The sequence below is a fragment of the Lithobates pipiens genome, unplaced genomic scaffold (assembly GCF_037356315.1).
Source record: "Lithobates pipiens isolate NorthernLeopardFrog02 unplaced genomic scaffold, aLitPip1_a1.2 Scaffold_27, whole genome shotgun sequence".
Lineage (NCBI taxonomy): Eukaryota > Metazoa > Chordata > Amphibia > Anura > Ranidae > Lithobates > Lithobates pipiens.
In genome coordinates, this window is record NW_027507788.1 from 141,638,992 (window position 1) to 141,658,379 (window position 19,388).

A 19,388-nucleotide genomic window follows, 5' to 3' on the forward strand; every position below is an offset into this window, starting at 1 on the left:
ATCTGTCACCTGATTGGCTGAAACATCAGACGCTGTGATTGGACGCCTGATAAAGAGGACGGAAGAAGACATCAAGGAGCACGCAGGACACCGCCACTGACCCGCTGCGAGACAGGCAAGTGCCGGGGTGATGCACACTGCCAGCATTTGATGGGGCACAGTTGCAGCGGCAAATGATGGGCACACTGGCAGCATTTGATGGGGCACAGGAGCGGCAATTGATGGGTACACTGGCAGAAATTGATGGGCATACTGGCAGCAATTGATAGGTATGGTAGTTGGCACAATGGCTGCTCTTGATGGGCACAGTAGCTGCCTTTGATGGGCACAGTGGCTGCGTTTCATGGGCATAATGGCAGCATTTGATGGGCACAGTGGCTTGCGTTTGATGGCACAGTGGCTGCATTTGATGGGCACAGTGGCGGCGTTTGATGGGCACAGTGGTTGCATTTGATGGGCACAGTGGCTGCGCTTGATGAGCACAGTGGCTGCGTTTGATAGACATAGTGGTTGCATTTGATGGGCACGGTGGTGGCAATTGATGGGCACAGTGGTTGCATTTGATGGGCACAGTGGCTGAACTTGCTGGGCACAGGGGCTACGCTTGATGGGCACAGTGGCTGCGTTTGATAGACACAGTGGTTGGGCTTGATGGGCACAGTGGCTTAATTTGATGGCACAATGGCCGCAATTGATTTTCTTTTTTCAGTTTGTTTGCGCCTCCCCAAAAATTTTGAGCACCAGCCGCTAGTGGCACCAGTAGCTGCGTTTAATGAGCACAGTACTTGCGTTTGATGGGCACAGTGGCTGCGCTTGATAGGCACAGTGGCTGCGCTTGATGGGCGCAGTGGCTGCGCAGAAAGATCAAGTAGGCTTTGTCCATTTAAGGGGTACATGAGACAGCATTTGCAGAGCGATCCAATTGATTGATATTGCAAAATCCTACTCTAACTCAGCACGCACTATCTCCTAACACTACTGACTGCAAGCTCTCTTATAAAAGATAGATCACTAGCTATATAGGTGAGGTGAATATAGCGGTGTATACTGTGGTCAGGGCACACAGACAATAACCACTACACAACAGCAGAATAGAAAATCGGCCGAAAACTATCGGTGTGTACTGTGTTGAAGGTACACAGAACACCCACTGCTTCAGACGCCAACACACTACACGAGGCCGCCGCAATGGCAGCCTTATATAGTGTGGGGCGTGCACTACACAGCCTGAGCTATGATTGGCCACAGGCATCCTGCCTGTGGCCAATCATGGCTCTCCTCGCTGCTGGCGCTGCGATTGGCCAAGCATGCGGGGTCACAGTGCATGCTTGGCCAATCATGAGCCAGCAATGCACTGCGCCATCGCACACGAATTTGACTCGAACGGACCAAAATGTTCGGATTTCGCCGAACGGACGAACAGCCAATGTTCGAGTCGAACGTACGTTTGACTCGAACACGAAGCTCATCCCTAATCATTACAGTTTATGTTTGATAAGAACCTTTCCAATTCTTTTTCTGGACCCTCATGTATATACTTTGCATATCCTTCTATTAAGGCTTTATTGACACATGCTCCATAGGAGTACCATGGGAGGGCAGTGCGCTACTGGCTAGCGCTGCTTGTCATCCCTATGTAGCTCCTCAAGTTATATTTCTCTCCTCCTTGGTTATATCGAATATGCCCAGTTGATCTCCAGGCATGCGATTTGCACGCTGATCCTTATGGCAGGTACGCACATCTCAGGTGTCCCCATGGTGGGATTCATCCGGATGCAGTGCCTGTGAGCCGGCTGCCCCCAGTACACCGCCAGATAAGATTTATCTTTACATTACTGAAAATGGCGCTCTCAACTGATCTGCGTCACCAGAAGTGATGTTTGTGGGTCAAAGGCCAGCATTTGGAACGCACATCGGTGTAATGCTCCTGGAAATCTGGCTGGCGTGCATTCCAATGGCCTTAGACTCTGGCATCACTCACACATTCTACAAGCTCCTCCACACTTCTCATCTTGTATGTTCCTTGGCTCCTGCTGAAATCATTTTGGCTTTATGGCATCACATATATTCCACAGCCATATAAAACGGAGTGAGAGTGGGTATTCATATACAGAGACACAGTGTTTGGTACTTATGGAGATCAAAAATAGTAAAGTAAATAATTTTATTGATTATTGTTTTTGTGTGTTGTTCACATTTTATCATGTATTGCTATCTCTTTATCCTTTATATGTATGCATTAGGATATGTATGAGGACTGAAGTGTGAGTATTCAATGTCTGGTGGTTTATGCCCCTAATGGGTAATTAAATATTTGTTTCAATGCATTGTTTTTTGGCCCTCCCATATGAAGGCGGGGCCTGGATCATATGATCCAACCAATTTGACCCAAGTCATTTTAAAAACCATCTACCTGCATTCCAAACCTAGCTCTGAAGAAGAGGTGAAACCCATCGAAACGCGTCAGTTTCTTTGGACTTTCATTCCACCCAAGTGTACTGGCCAGCAAATCTTGCTGGATGATGCAAATAATGGACTTTTACTATCTGCCTGATTTTATTACTCCTTTATGAGTATGTTATTCTACTTTTTAATAACTTTCAGTGTTGCAAAGGTAATGTGCAAGGCTGGTGCGCCCTCTGTCCTTGTTTTCTTGTAGCGTTTCCTTTTGGTTCTCCCTGGCCTATTGAGAGTGGCAGCACAGCTGATGCGGTGGCATGATTTGTGAAGATCCTCTTTCCCTATTCACCCTACAGCATTCTTTTGAGCGCAGGAGCATTTGTTTCTCTTTTGTACTGTTTAATTTTGTATCTTACCAGTTGGAAAGTTTATGGCGTTCGCTTCTCTTTACCTCCCAAGTTTCACATTTCATGAGGCTCAGTACGGCTAAATATGATTTTTTATATTACTTTATGTAACATTCGCAGACCCCAGAGGCATGGTGGTGCCTCCACCCAGGGACAGGGGAGGGCAAGCATTTCATCCCTGGGCTGAGACCATTGTTAAAATGGAGGCTGAAAACACTGAGCACCAGTCACTATCTTTTTAGAACTTTTATTGATCATTACACACAAGGAAGTGAGAATTAAGGATCCCTGATACCCAGATCACTTGCAAACTACTCCAGATCCATGTCCAGCGTAACAGTGTCAGAACCTTTAAAGTGGTAGTAAATGCAGGGCGTTCTTTTTTTTTTTTTTCAAACCTGCAAGGGAATATCATAATGTGTTAGTATGCATTGCATGCTAGCACATGGTGTTAAACATACAGTGAGGGAAAAAAGTATTTGATCCCCTGTTGATTTTGTTTGTTTGCCCACTGACAAAAAAATTATCAGTCTATAATTTTATTGGTAGGTTTATTTTAACAGTGAGAGACAAAATAACAAAAAAATCCAGAAAAATGCATTTAAAAAAGTTTTAAATTGATTTGCATTTTAATGAGTGAAATAAGTATTTGACCCCTTCCCAAAACATTGACTTTGTACTTGGAGGCAAAACCCCTGTTGGCAATCATAGAGTTCAAATATTTCTTGTAGTTGGCCACCAGGTTTGCACACATCTCAGGGGGTATTTTGTGCCACTCCTCTTTGCAGATCCTCTCCAAGTCATTAAGGTTTCGAGGCTGACGTTTGGTAAGTCGAACCTTCAGCTCCCTCCACATTTTCTATGGGATTAAGGTCTGGAGACTGGCTAGGCTACTCCATTACCTTAATGTGTTTCTTCTTGAGCCACTTTGTTGCTTTGGCCGTGTGTTTTGGGTCATTGTCATGCTGGAATACCCATCCACGACCCATTTTCAGTGCCCTGGGAAGGAGGTTCTCACACAAGATTTGATGGTACATGGCCCCGTCCATAATCCCTTTTGATGCGGTGAAGTTGTCCTGTCCCCTTAGCAGAAAAACACCCCCCAAGCATAATGTTTACTCCTCCATGTTTGACGGTGGGGATGATGTTCTTGGGGTCAAAGGCAGCATTTCTTCTCCTCCAAACATGGCGAGTTGAGTTGATGCCAAAGAGCTAGATTTTGGTCTCATCTGACCACAATACTTTCACCCAGTTCTCCTCTGAATCATTCAGATGTTCATTAGCAAACCTCAGATGGGCCTGTATATGTGCTTTCTTGAGCCGGAGGGGGCCACTGCAGAATTTCAGTCCTTTGCGGCGTAGTGTGTTACCAATTGTTTTTTTGATGACTATGGTCTGAGCTGCCTTGGTGATTGACAAGATTCTCCCGTGTAGTTCTGGGCTGATACCTCACCGTTCTCATGAACATTGAAACTCCACGAAGTGAGATCTTGCATGGAGCCCCAGACCAAGGGAGATTGACAGTTATTTTGTGTTTTTTTTTTCCATTTGCGAATAATGGCACCAACTTATGTCACCCTCTCACCAAGCTGCTTGGCAATGGTCTTGTTGCCTATTCCAGCCTTGTGTAGGTCTACAATCTTGTCCCTGATATCCTTGGACAGCTCTTTGGTCTTGGCAATAGCGAAGAGATTGGAATCTGATTGCTTCTGTGGACATGTGTCTTTTTATATAGCTAACAAGCTGAGATTAGGAGCACTCCCTTTAAGAGCACTCCTGATCTTAGCTCATTACCTGTATAGAAGACACCTGGGAGCCAGAAATCTTGCTGATAGGGGATCAAATACTTATATTACTCATTAAAATGCAAATCAATTTATAACTTTTTTGAAATGTCTTTTTCTGGATATTTTTGTTGATGTTCTTTCTCTCACTGTTAAAATAAACCTACCATTAAAATTTTGAACTGATCATTTCTTTGTCAGTGGGTAAATGTACAAAATCAACAGGGGATCAAATACTTTTTTCCCTCACTGTACCTGAAAAGGAAGTCTTCCAGCAATCGAGCTGTCACTGCTGCAGGTTCTTCCATCTGCATCCGGTCTTCCTTCTAGGTCCGTTTACGGCACAGGACTCTAAAGGAACGGCCCAGGTGGGGTGCACGTTTAGGAGATATTTACAGTACCTATAGGTAAGCCTTATTATAGGCTTATCTATAAGTAAACGTCAGAGATGGGAGTTTACTCCCACTTTAAGCCAACCCAGAAATACTGTGGGCAGCATCTAGACTGGTCCATAGACTTTCCTCTCATTCCATTGCCCACTGTACTGTTTCTTAGGTTTCGATGCATCATGTCTGAGAGAGTTACTAGGTCCCTACAAGAAAGCAGCCTTCATCCAGGCTTTGTCAAACAAGGCCCCCCTCCTGGATCTCAATCTTGGCACAATTTCCCCTGTCGACTTCCAGAAACAGTTCAAGCCTCTCTCCACATCCAGAACACATAGGAGGCCCAACACAGGCTATGGGGTTAACAGGCAGATTAGTTCAGCAGCACTTTCCCTGGCCACAGCTTGGGGTAAGAGAGAGATCACAAGGCCTCCCCCAGCTATGTATACCCTCCCCCATCATTCACCAATGGCCATGTACCTCCTACTGAAGGAAATGGGTATTCAGAACTCAGTTTTGTTGTGGAATCTTATTCTCTTGCCAGTGGTACAAGTGACACCTATTGGCAGCAGTGATAAATAACAAGTCCATTGAGTTTAGCAGAAAACCCAGTGATGAAAAAAACTACAAATTAATCTGGACTGACTACCACCCTGCACAACTAAATTTAGGTTACAGTCCTGCTTTAGGACTAGATGCTACATTTAGATGGTATGTAAACCAGGCAGTTCATTGGACTGATGGATTCCATCATTGTTAGGTTTTGTTGGGTATTAATATACAGCACCAACAGTTTTTGCAGCACTTTATAACATAAAGAGGGTCAGTACAGTTACAATACAATTTGATACAAGAGGGCAAGGAGGGTCCTGCTCTTAAAAGCTTACAGTTTAATAGGGTGGGGAAAATGGTACAAAAAAGGTAATGACTTTGAGAGGGAGGAGATGATGGAGAAACTACAAGTTCAGTTTTTAGGTGGAGGCTTTCATACTGAGATGCAATTTCTTGGATTGCCTATACAGAGTAGAAGATATCCAGACAGATTGGAGTAGGGGGTTCCATAGGATGGGAAAGGATCTGGAGAAGTTTTGGAGTTGAGCATTGGAGCTGGTGACCAGGGAGTTAGAAAGCAGGAGGTCTTGGGAGAAGCAAAGAGGGTGTTTGGATGATACATTAAGACAGGGTTTGGTCATGTAATTTCCATGAATAGTAAATTACTTTGTATGTTGTTGTCATTTGTTTAAATTTAGTCTTCTAACTCCACCCATTTACTTGCAAGAAGAACCAAATTATTATTTTTTCTGTGAATTTGTGGAGATATCTAGAAAACATGACCCATTGATGGTCCTTGAGGACTGTTTGGGGAAAATACTATTATCCAATTTCACCTGCAGGATTACTGCAAGTGAAGTAAGTTAAAATCAATTCCTTTATGCTCATCTTTTAAATATTTAAGAATGTAATGAAGGAACTAGACAAATTTAGGTTAAGTAGAGACCAGTTAAATCTTGTTAATGTGTTCAGTTTTAAAGGATACTGTATATTGCAGACAAGATATCTAAATGAATAGTTGCATCAGTCCTTCCAACATGACCCACTCCATAAGGTACTTTTGCTTCTTAACTTTTCTTATTGAGCTCTTGCAAAGAGTCTTTTTAACTTTTATGTGATTCAAATCAGAAAGATATAGAGAAGCCCAGGAGTAGAGCAATGTATCATTTTTATTGCGGGTCTACAGTATGTAATGATCTCATTGATTTTTATGTACTTCTCCAGTGGGTGAGAGGATGACCAGACCTCTAGGTCTCCAACCATGCCATGTTTAGAACTGGCCACCAAGAAATACTTAGCATACAGTACTTCAGAGGGCATTAGGGCTACCTACTTCAAAGACCTTCCTTTTATTTTCTTTGTCATTTTCTTCATCTTTGTGTCATTTAATATATATGACCAAAAAACAGTGCTGTCTCTAATATTGTCTGCTTTTCATAGAACTTGTCCAAACTAGAAATCTTCAAGCAGTTGATATAACAGCTACAAGCTTACGTCTGGTCTGGTCACGGTTGCCTGGAGATCCGAAACTTTATGTTCTGGAGTATTCCCCAATTTCGGACCCAAGTTTGACACAACGGAAGATTTTATATGGCACGGAGACTGGTGCCGTGGTTGGTGGTCTACTGTCAAATACCACTTACCGAATTGCACTCTTCCCTCACTCTGCCCAGCATGTTCAACCCGATGTCATCATGGTGTCCACTAAAATAGGTAAAGTTTATTCTGTGTTGATCAGACTGTTGCGTCCTTTCTTTTGGGATTGAAAACTTCACTTTGGGATGGTATGTAGTTTGGTTGAACAAATGAGGACCATGTGGAGCCCATAAACAGGGAATTGTGTTCCATAGTTAAAATAACTGAATTTCACAAGTCTTCAAGTGGCTCCTCAAAATGCCAAGTGAAATTGAATTTTAACAATGCATAAAAGGCTAATTTACACTTGCAGTTCCCACTGAAGGGTGATCCTTTTTATAACTGGTGAGACTGTTTGACAGATGGTGAGGAGACATTATATTCTAATACCTGCACCACCACATCACAACCACTTGCATTTAATGTGGTTGTGGGGCGGTTGCGGTGCAAACTCATTCTAGTGAATAGGTCACATTTGGCAGGTGGTACTGCCTGCCAAACACAACAGTGGGGACACATTTTTCTGGACCACGATGCAAAGCATTGTTGTCATGGCCTGTGTACACCCCCATCCACTACCTTTACAGCTTAAAAGGGAATGGTTGGGGAAGGAGGGGGAAACGCAGATCAACTGTGTGTTTTTACCATACCACAACCACAAGTGCAAATGAGGCCAAATGGGAAATGATCATATTTGACACTTTTCAACCATGCCTTCAATGCGCCATAATGTCATACAGTAGATGCATTTATGGTGTGCTTATGAAGTGTTTTTAACGCATGTCAATAAAAGTGAAAGGGGAGTGGTTGGAAAGCATCAATGCCTGCTAAACTTTTTTTAGGCAACAATATTTTTGTCTTACAAAGCAACACTAACGCTTCTGTGTGTACACCTCTATTCGCTTCATGTTTAAACAATTGTGAGTGGAATTGATAGGGGGTCAGGAAGCTGTAAAAACATGACCCAACAGCCAATTTTCTCACCTCTGTGGATGATGCCTAAATGTATCTTGGTGTGTTTTTGTAGACCCAGTTCAGGAAAGAAATCTTCAAGTAAAGGACATAACCTCAACTAGTTTTCTAATAACATGGTCACGGATGCCCTTGGATTCAGGAAGTTATACTGTACAGTATGCACTGGTATCAGATCCAAGGCAAATGCTTCGAAAGATTTTGACAGGAGATGAGGACAGAGTTCTGATTGATGGCCTAACCCCAGATAACGCCTACAGAGTCACCCTTATCCCAGAATCCAATGCTCCAGATAACCAGGATGTAACAATCCAGGTCTCTACTCTCCCAGGTAAGTTGGATGCAAGTATACCTACAGTCAAAACTTTTCCTTAGAGCTGCATGACTCTGGCCAAAATGAGAATCACGATTTTTTTTGCTTAGACTAAAAAGATCAGGATTCTCATGGTGTAAAATCTTTCACATCATACAAAAAAAAAAAGGGCTAACATTACTGTGTTTTTTTTTTTTTTGTTTGTTTTTTGTTTTGTTTTTATTCATTAAAGTCAAATTTTTTCCCCAAAAAATTGCATTTGAATGACTGCTGCGCAAATACAGTGTGACATAAAATATTGCAACAAGCACCATTTTATTCTCTAGGGTCTCTACTAAAAATAGAAAAAGGTTTAGTGTTTAAGTGGTTAAACTTCCCTCATTTTCACACCAAAGTATATTCCTTTGATGTAAATGACAAATTGTTACAATGTTTCTACTTAAGTTCCACTGCTAAAGAATGTTGTGATTCTTGGTGTTTTTTTTTTCTTCCTTTCTTTTGACGGCTGTCGGCTTTAGCAGAGCAGAGATAATTTTCTGTCAGGCTTTATCGATTGTCTGGTGACTCTTGTCAGCAAACAAGTGATGGGAAAATACATACATTTCCAGTTGTCATTAGAACAAGATGTAAGGGTAAATCTTCAATGGGGACACCTGTTTCAATATCATCTGACTGAGAGGGGAATCTCACTTTTGTAGAGATTTCTTCTTCCTTTTTGGGTCTTCCTTTTGAAATCCCACACGCAGACAGCTATATGTATACTGGTAAGGGATTTAATCCTTCCCTACTCTATAAAAATGAACTGAAAAAAGTTTTGGCTATACATACATTTTAAGAGCTGTTTTTTTATTTTATTTTTTTTTTTGTGGAAAATATGCATTTTAAAAGTTACACCTATTTATAAAGCCACTCAGTGTGATCTCTGCAATTTTTTTCCGTATTTTGATACATGATCTCACTATGTGGTTCTGAAACGGTGAGCTCTGGCCTGCTTTAGGCTCTTCATTGCTACATTGGCAGTAATCCTATCTAAAGAAAATAGAAAAGAATGGTTTCAGTTGCTGATTATTGAATAATCGTTACTGAATGTCTTATGGTGCGTACACACGATCAGACTATCCGGTGGACACTACAGCGGAGGTCTACCGGACTTTCCTTAACGAGCGGACTTGTCCACACACGCCCACACACGAACTGACTTTTCTGGCGGACTAGGCCCGGCGGACAATCCGCCGGACTTTTGGCGGAGGTCCGCCAGACTTTTTAAATGAACAGACTTGCCCACACACGGCGTAAAGTCTGTTCATTTTGAACGTAACTCCAGGTAGACAGGACTAGCGAAGGAAGTCAATGTCGCCACCTCCATAGGCGAGATTAACACCCTGCGAGCCCCGTCACCTGGTATGGATTTAAAGGGGAAGCCCTACGCCGATGGCGTGGGGCCCCCCCCCCCCCCCCCCGAACCATACCAGGCCACGTTGCCCTCAAAATGAACGGGCTTTACTCCGTGTGTGGGCAAGTCTGTTCATTTCAAAAGTCCGGCGGACTAGCACACAGACGGGCGGATTGTCCGCCAGACTGCCGAGTCTAGCAGACAATTTTGAGTCAAGACCTCTTTCTAAGTCCGCCAGACTTTTGGAAACAAAAAGTCTGCCGGAGCCCACACATGGGTGAATTATCCGGTGGACTCTGGTCTGCTGGACCAAGTCCGCCAGATAGTCCGATCGTGTGTACGTGGCATAAGTGGACGTACGTGGATGCATACACCTAGTGCTGATAATCAATCAAGATTCTTTCAGGTGATCCTTTTTATGTTAAAGTTTTACTGCACCAAATCTGCTGGTATCTATCTGCCCTTAGCTCAGGCATGCAGACAGGATTGTGTTCTTGGCTGAAAAAGCCATTTCTCCCTTCCTGAAGACTCTTGAAATGTATAACATAATTTGCCTAGGCATGAAAACCAGGAAGTAACTAAAGAAATGTAAAAAAAAAAATAAAAAAAATAATGTAAAAGAAAGTAAATATTATATACTTTCCTATCAATCGACTAATGGTAGCAGCATAACAATTAAAAATAGTCAGTGCTGATTGAGAGAGTGAAATCCCGCTTTTAAAAAGTTTCAGCTGGAGTTATGTTTTACTGTATGAGAGTCCAAAAATTTCAGAAACAACTGTGACTTATTCAGTAATAAAGTTAGGCTCCATTCACAATTTTATGACTCAAAAGTTGCCAAGACTTTAGAGTGCAACTTTGGATGGGTGCAACTTGGATAAGACTTTGGCTTTGACCAGTGATAATGGATTACTGTTGCATTGTATAACATTCAGGTACAACTTTCAACTTTTGATGGTTAACATTGAAGTCTTTGGCCCTCAATTTGCATGAAAGTCAGACCAAAGTAGTGCATGAACTATTTTGAAGTCGCTGCAACTTTAAGTCGCGCATATATGAATGATTATCATTGGAAAACATGGAAAACGACTTGTCATGCAACCGCGGACATGAGAGCTGCATGACAAGTCACACAAGTGTGAATAGAGCCTTAATGAGGAGCTCCAGTCTCCCCCCAAAAATGTAAGTCACCATCTACAAATACAGTACCTGCTGACTGTTAATATAAGGACATTTATCTGTCCAGGGATCCAGCACAGTCCTCACCCGAGTGGAACCTTTTAGCTAAATATATTTATCAGTAGCCACAAAGGATATAAATCTACTTTGTCTGCACCAAATGCCCTTACAAACACAAATATTACCTGGAATAATTAGCAGTGACATCATCACTGTGCTGTACAAGTCTGTGCAGAGAGTAGAGCTGTGGGAGAGCTGCATGTTCCACCCACTACAGGCTGCCTGCAGAAAACTGCAGGAAGGGGCAGAGACAAGACCAGTCACCCTGCACAAGGGGAGAGAGCAGCAGTGACCGGTCTTTATTACAGGAAGCTCCTGCACAGAGGTAAATTTTCACATTGGATTACCGCACAGATCTGGAAGAAATACACAAAGCACACCAAGTTTCAAGGAAGAATACACATGGTTTCTATATTTAAACAATAGTCCCCTATCCTGGAGTTCAGCTTTAAATTCAGGCTATTATTCTGATAGGTGAGAAAAGCGGCATGTATGGGTTTTTCGTGTATTCTGGTTTCCTTCCATACTCCAAAGTCATGCTGGTAGGTTCATTCACTCTTGTCTAAATTGACCCTTGTATGTCTCTTGTCTAAACTGACCCTAGTATGTGTAAGTATGATTGTGAGTTGGGGACCCTAGATTGTAAGCTCCCGGAGGGCAGAGACTGATGTGAATGTATAATATGTAAAGTACAACATAAATTATTAGCACTATATACCGTACCTGTAATAATATATACTTGGCATGTAAGTTTGAGACGCTTTTACTGGTCAGCTCTATGTTGAAGTTAAAGTGGTTGTACCCTGGACAACCGCTTTTGCCTACAGGTAAGGCAGATCGTGCCGTTTCTAAAGGGGTTCATGCCATGACTGGTGGCTCCTGCTCGCTTGCGAGGGACCCAGTCACAGAGCCAGAGTTTGCAGCCCTGGAAGGAAGAGGGGTGAAGATGGTTGCTCGCTGCTAGTGGGGACAGTGGTGACATTGCAGGCTTCGGTTTCAGGTAAGTGACACATAATGGGCTACTATGCAATGCATAGTAGCCCATTATGCTTTACCTTTGCAGAGAAATAAAGAGGAAGTAAAACCCATCAGGGTTTACTTCCTCTTTAACATGGCTATACACTAAATAAAATGTGGTGAGTCCAAAAAGGAATAGCCAAATTTTGATCAGTGTGTGGTGGTTGCTGTTCTACAGAAGTTCGGATGAAGGGATATTTTTTTATCAATCTGCAGCTACAGCCAATCAGTGGAGTTTAAAAGTGGTGGGTGCCACTGTCAGAATGCAATGTTTGGTAAGGGATTGCACATACCTCATTTGTGTGTATGGAGGAAGCTATTTGTTTGTTTTTTTGTTCAGGCTGCTGTCTGAATGAGAAAAAAGCCTAATTACATCAAAATCCTTTTTTTTTTTTTCTAGATCTGATCCTTGCAAGGAACCTCCATATTAAGGATAAAACATCGACAAGTTTCCAAATGGCCTGGTCCCGATTATCTGGAGATACAGGAAACTATGTAATCGAGTATGCGCCAGTGACAGATCTAGGGAAGAAGGTGCAGAAAACATTATATGGATATCTGTCTAGTGTGCTGTTCAGTAACTTGGCTCCAAGCACTACCTACGAGGTGACTTTCATCCCCGAATCCAGGGAGTCCACTACCCAATCACAGACTATCCAGGTCACCACTCTCCCAGGTAATCCTAATTTATCATTGTGTCTCAGGAATGAACTAGCTTTATTGTCAACATAGTCAGTGACCTAGTTGCCTGAAGAAAGCCTGGGGAGGGCCACAGCCACTCATATGTATATCATGTTATTAGTACTCGTGTTCCCATGTATAACACCACTTAATTGGGTCCTCACTGTTACTTTGCAAATTTTTTTAGGTGGAATCATACCTACAGTTCACTGGTTTTGCATACACCTAGAACCAAAATGCTGGTAGAGTAGTGTGATAGGTTACCAAAACAAACTAGTCATTGGTTCCTGGTGTACTAATGCAAAGCAGGCACAGTCTCTTTCATAACTGGTTTAAGTACAAATCTACCTTTCAACTGCACAGACCATCAAACAAGAAAGATTATTTCATGAATTAGAGAGAGTCTCCTGACTTACTCTTAACTCTGTACCACCTTCCCCTACAATTCTCATTAGGGATGCACCAATACCATTTTTTTTTCTTTTTAACAGCCAGTACCAATACTTTCTTTAAGTACTTGCCAATACCAATTTCCAATACTTACGCAACTGTTTTGTTTACACTTCAGCTGTCTCTGATATTGTCTGCTTTTCATAGGACTTGTCCAAACTAGAAATCTTCAAGCAGCAGCACTTTATAACATACAGAGGGCCAGTACAGTTACAATACAATTTGATACAAGAGGGCAAGGAGGGTACTGTTCCTAAAAGCTTACAATTTAATAGGGTGGGGCAAATGATACAAAAGGTAATAACTGTGAGAGGGATGAGCTGATGGAGAAACTACAAGTTCAGTTTTTAGGTGGAGGCTTTCATAAAGAAAAGCGTTTTCTTGGATTGCCTATACAGAGTAGGAGATATCCAGACAGATTGGAGTAGGGGGTTCCACAGGATGGAAAAGGACCTGGAGAAGTCCCGGAGTTGGGCATTGGAGCTGGTGACAAGGGAGTTAGAAAGCAGGAGGTCTTGGGAGAAGCAAAGAGGGTGTTTGGATGATATATTGAGACAGGGTTGGTCATGTAACTTCGGGCAGAATTGTAAAGGGCTTTTTATGTTATCTGTTGGTTAAATTTAGTCTGCTAACTCCACCCATTTACTTGCCTATTTGCAAGAAGAACCAAAGTATTTTTTTCTGTGAATTTGTGGAGATATCTAGAAAACATGACCCATTGATGGTCCCTGAGGACTGTTTGGGAAACATACTATTATCCAATTTCACCTGCAGGATTACTGCAAGTGAAGTAAGTTAAAATCAATTCCTTTATGCTCATCTTTTAATATTTAAGAATGTAATGAGGGAACTAGACAAATTTAGGTTAAGTAGAGACCAGTTAAATCTTGTTAATGTGTTCAGTTTAAAGGATACTGTATATTGCAGACAAGATATCTAAATTTAATAGTCGCATCAGTCTTTTCAACATGACTCACTCCATAAGGTACTTTGCTTCTTAACTTCTTATTGAGCTCCTGCAAAGAGTCTTTTTAACTTTTATGTGATTCAAATCAGAAAGATATAGAGAAGCCCAGGAGTAGAGCAATGTGTCATTTTTATTGCGGGTCTACAGTATGTAATGATCTCATTGATTTTCATGTACTTCCCCAGTGGGTGAGAGGGTGACCAGACCTCTGTCTCCAACCATGCCATGTTTAGAACTGGCCACCAAGGAATACTAAGTATGCAGTACTTCAGAGGGCATTAGGGCTACCTACTTCAAAGACCTTCTTTTTATTTTATTTTCTCTCCATCTTTGTGACATTTAATATATATGACCGAAAAACAGTGCTGTCTCTGATATTGTCTGCTTTTCATAGGACTTGTCCAAACTAGAAATCTTCAAGCAGTTGATATAGCAGCTACAAGCTTACGTCTGGTCTGGTCACAGTTGCCTGGAGATCCGGAACTTTATGTTCTGGAGTATTCCCCAATTTTGGACCCAAGATTGACACAACGGAAGATTTTATATGGCACGGAGACTGGTGCCGTGATTGGTGGTCTACTGTCAAATACCACTTACCGAATTGCACTCTTCCCTCACTCTGCCCAGCATGGTCAACCTAATGTAATCATGGTGTCCACTAAAATAGGTAAAGTTTATTCTGTGTTTATCAGACTATTGGGTCCTTACTGTTGGGATTGGAAACTTCACTTTGGATGGTATGTAGTTTGGTTGAATAAAGGAGGACCATGTGGAGTCCATAGACCGAGACAATTGTGTTCAATAGTTAAAATCATTGCATTTCACAAGTCTTCAAGTGGCTCATCAAAATGCTGTGTGAAATGTAATTTTTACAATGCCTAAAAGGCTTGTTTACACTTGCAGTTCCCTTTGAAGGGTTATCCAATTGACAATTGATGAGGATGTTTGACAGATGGTGAGGAGACATTATATTATAATACCTGCACCACCACATCGCAACCACTTGCATTTAATGTGGTTGTGGGGCGGTTGCGGTGCAAACTCATTCTAGTGAATAGGTCACATTTGGCAGGTGGTACTGCCTGCCAAACACAACAGTGGGGACACATTTTCTGCACCGCGATGCAAAGCATTGTTGTCATGGCCTGTGTACACCCCCATCCACTACCTTTGCAGCTTAGAAGGGAGCGGTTGGGGAAGGAGGGGGAAAAGCAGATCAACTGTGTGTTTTTACCATACCACAACCACAAGTGCAAATGAGGCCGAATGGGAAATGATCGTATTTGACACTTTTCAACCATGACTTAAATGCGCCATAATGTCATACAGTAGGTGCATTTATGGTGTGTTTATGGCGTGTTTTCAACACATGTCAATAAAAGTGACTGGGGAGTGGTTGGAAAGTATCAATGCCTGCTAAACTTTTTTGGGCAACAGTATTTTTGCCTTGCAAAGCAACACAAATGCTTCTGTGTGTACACTTCTATTTGCTTCATGTTTAAACAATTGTGAGTGGAATTGATAGGGGGTCAGAAAGCTATAAAAACATGACCCAACAGCCAATTTTCCCACCTCTGTGAATGATGCCTAAATGTATCTTGGTGTGTTTTTGTAGACCCAGTTCAGGAAAGAAATCTTCAAGTAAAGGACATAACCTCAACTAGTTTTCTAATAACATGGTCACGGATGCCCTTGGATTCAGGAAGTTATACTGTACAGTATGCACTGGTATCAGATCCCAGGCAAATGTTTCGAAAGACTTTGACAGGAGATGAGGACAGAGTTCTGATTGATGGCCTAACCCCAGATAACACCTACAGAGTCACCCTTATCCCAGAATCCAATGCTCCAGAAATCCAGGATGTAACAATCCAGGTCTCTACTCTCCCAGGTAAGCTGGATACAAGTATACCTACAGTCAAAATGTTTTCTTAGTTTTAAATGGTATAGAGAAGGGTTAAATACCACTGTCAGGCTTTATCGATGTCTGGTGACTCTTGTAATCAAGACAGTAAGTGATGGGAAAATACATACATTTTCAGTTGTCAATAGAACAAGATGTAAGGGTAAATCTTCAATGGGGACACCTGTTCCAATGACATCTGACTGCGAGAGGAAGCTCTCTTACTTAGTAGGGATTTCTTCTTGCTTGCTTTTGGGTCTTCCTTTTGAAATCCCACACACAGACAGTTATATGTATACTGGTAAGGAATTTACTCCTTCCCTACTCTATAAAAATGAACTGAAAAAAGTTTTGCCTATAAATAGACTTTAAGAGCTATTCTTTTTTTGTGGAAAATATCCATTTTAAAAGTTGCGCCTATTTATAAAGCCACTCAGTGTGATCTCTAATTTTTTTGTCATATTTTGATACAGGGTCTCATTATGTGGTTCTGAAACCGTGAGCCCTGGCCTGCTTTAGGCTCTTCATTGCTACATTGGCAGCAATCCTATCTAAAGAAAAAAGAAAAGAATGGTTTCAATTGCTGAATATTGAATCATCTTTTTTGTATGTCTTAGTCGAACCTTTCAGCTAAATATATTTCTCAATAGCCACAAAGGATATAAATCTACTTTGTGTTCACCAAATGCCCTTACAAACACAAATATTACCTGGAATAATTAGCAGTGATATCATCACCGTGCTGTACAAGTCTGTGCAGAGAGTAGAGCTGTGGGAGAGCTGCATGTTCCACCCACTACAGGCTGCCTGCAGGAAACTGGGCAGAGACAAGACCAGTCATTCTGCACAAGGAGAAAGAACAGCAGTGACTGGTCTTTATTACAGGAAGCTCCTGCACAGAGGAAAATTTTATTTTCCCATAAAGTTTTTATTGTGTGTTTTAAACAGCATACAGAGTAAAAGTGCAAAAACAAAGTGCAAGAATATCATTAAATAGTCAACATGTCATGTTATACAGTTGAGTACAAATGTAACATTTGCTGAGAACAGACCATGTAGAAAAAAAAAACCTACGAACGTAAACCTACTAAAGCCGCGTACACACGGGCGGACTGTCTGGCCTACTTAGTCCGCCGAAACACATTTTAGCGGACAGTCCGCTCGTGTGTGGGCTTCAGCTGACTTTTTCAGCGTGCAGTCTGGCGGACTAAGTATTTCAGAATTTCCGTAATACTGTCCGTCGGACTCGCATTTCGGCGGACAATCCGCCCGTGTGTGTGCCAGTCCGCCGTACTTTTGAAATGAGCGGACTTTTCCCGCCCGGAGAAAAGTCCGCTCATTTCGAGCGGGTATCCAGGTAGGCGGGGCCCGCGAGGGAGACGTCGCTGGCCCCGCCGCCTGGTATGGACTTAAAGGGGAACCCCAACGCCGAAAAAAATCGTCGTGGGGGTCCCCCCCAAGTCCACAACAGACCCTTGTCCGAGCACGCTACCCGGCCGGCCAGGAAAGGGGGGCGAGCGAGCACCCCCCCTCCTGAGCCGTACCAGGCCGCGTGCCCTCAACATGGGGGGGTGCCACCCCAAAGCACCTTGTCCCCATGTTGATGAGAACAAGGGCCTCTTCCCGACAACCCTGGCCGTTGGTTGTCGGGGTCTGCGGGCGGGGGGCTTATCGGAATCCGGGAGCCCCCTTTAATAAGGGGGCCCCCGGATACCGGCCCCCCACCCTATGTGAATGAGTATGGGGTACAATGTACCCGTACCCATTCACCTGTAAAATAAAAGTACCAAAAAAAACACAACACACGAGATAAAATACTTTATTGCACAGCTCCGGGGGTCTTCCGTCTTCGGGGGTCTTCTCGCCGGACTCCTCCGCTATCTTCTTGTAGCTCTTTTGCTAGCGGAGGAGCCCGGCTTTCTTCCTCGCCGCCGGCCTCTTCTCCCGACTTCGGGGGTCTTGTCCCCCTCTTCGGTTCTTCTGCCGGGCCACCGCGCCTTCTTATAGCTCTTTTACAGGCGGTGGCCCGGTCTTCTGTCGCCGCCGTTGCCGCCGCCTTCCGTTCTTCTTCTTCTTCTTCTTCTTCTTCTTCTTCTTCTTCTCCAGGAGAAGTTGCCTCGACGATCTCTCTCCGCCCGGAATGCCAGGGACGCACTGCGCGGCCACTTATATAGGGACACTGGGTCGGTGTCACATGGCTTTATGTCACATGGGTTGATGTCACATGGGGACTATGACATCGTAAGGGGGCGGGGTCACCATGTGACACCAACCCATGTGACACCGCCCCATTGTTCCTATATAAGTGGCCGCGCAGTGCGTCCCTGGCATTCCGGCCGGAGAGATCGTCGAGGCAACATCTCCTGGAGAAGAAGAAGAAGAACGGAAGGCGGCGGCGACAGAAGACCGGGCCACCGCCTGTAAAAGAGCTATAAGAAGGCGCGGTGGCCCGGCAGAAGAACCGAAGAGGGGGACAAGACCCCCGAAGTCGGGAGAAGAGGCCGGCGGCGAGGAAGAAAGCCGGACTCCTCCGCTAGCAAAAGAGCTACAAGAAGATAGCGGAGGAGTCCGGCGAGAAGACCCCCGAAGACGGAAGACCCCCGGAGCTGTGCAATAAAGTATTTTATCTCGTGTGTTGTGTTTTTTTTGGTACTTTTATTTTACAGGTGAATGGGTAGGGGTACATTGTACCCCATACTCATTCACATAGGGTGGGGGGGCCGGTATCCGGGGGCCCCCTTATTAAAGGGGGCTCCCGGATTCCGATAAGCCCCCCGCCCGCAGACCCCGACAACCAACGGCCAGGGTTGTCGGGAAGAGGCCCTTGTCCTCATCAACATGGGGACAAGGTGCTTTGGGGTGGGGGGGCCGCGCGGCCCCCCCTTCCCCAAGGCACCCCCCCATGTTGAGGGCACGTGGCCTGGTACAGCTCAGAAGGGGGGCGCTCGCTCGCCCCCCTTTCCTGGCCGGCCGGGTAGCGTGCTCGGACAAGGGTCTGTTGTGGATTTGGGGGGAACCCCCACGCCGTATTTTTTCCGCATTGGGGTTCCCCTTTAAGTCCATTCCAGGCGGCGGGGTCAGCGACGTCTCCTTCGCGGGCCCCGCCTACCTGGAGACGCGCTCGAAATGAGCGGACTTTCCTCCGCGTGTGTGGGCGAGTCCGTTCATTTCAAAAGTAGGGCGGATAGTATGGCGGACTTAGTACGCCGTATTAGTCCGCTCAAAAAGTGCCGTGTGTGGGCAAGTCCGTTCATTCGAAAGTATGACGGACTGTCCGTCGGATTGTCTGACG

General features: G+C 43.8%; 1 protein-coding gene across 4 annotated transcripts in view; it reads left to right on the plus strand.

The window, feature by feature from the left end:
• VWA1 (von Willebrand factor A domain containing 1) overlaps positions 1-19,388 on the plus strand; it is a 193,668-nt gene that overhangs the window by 138,969 nt on the left and 35,311 nt on the right. For 2 of the 4 annotated variants that reach the window (XM_077457579.1, XM_077457577.1), the window contains exons 7-11: positions 6,967-7,239; positions 8,189-8,464; positions 12,496-12,771; positions 14,588-14,860; positions 15,809-16,084. In XM_077457579.1, the coding sequence (XP_077313705.1) occupies positions 6,967-7,239; positions 8,189-8,464; positions 12,496-12,771; positions 14,588-14,860; positions 15,809-16,084 (1,374 nt within the window). The remainder of the gene's footprint in view (positions 1-6,966; positions 7,240-8,188; positions 8,465-12,495; positions 12,772-14,587; positions 14,861-15,808; positions 16,085-19,388) is intronic. The other 2 variants (XM_077457578.1, XM_077457580.1) reach the window with 2 other exon arrangements.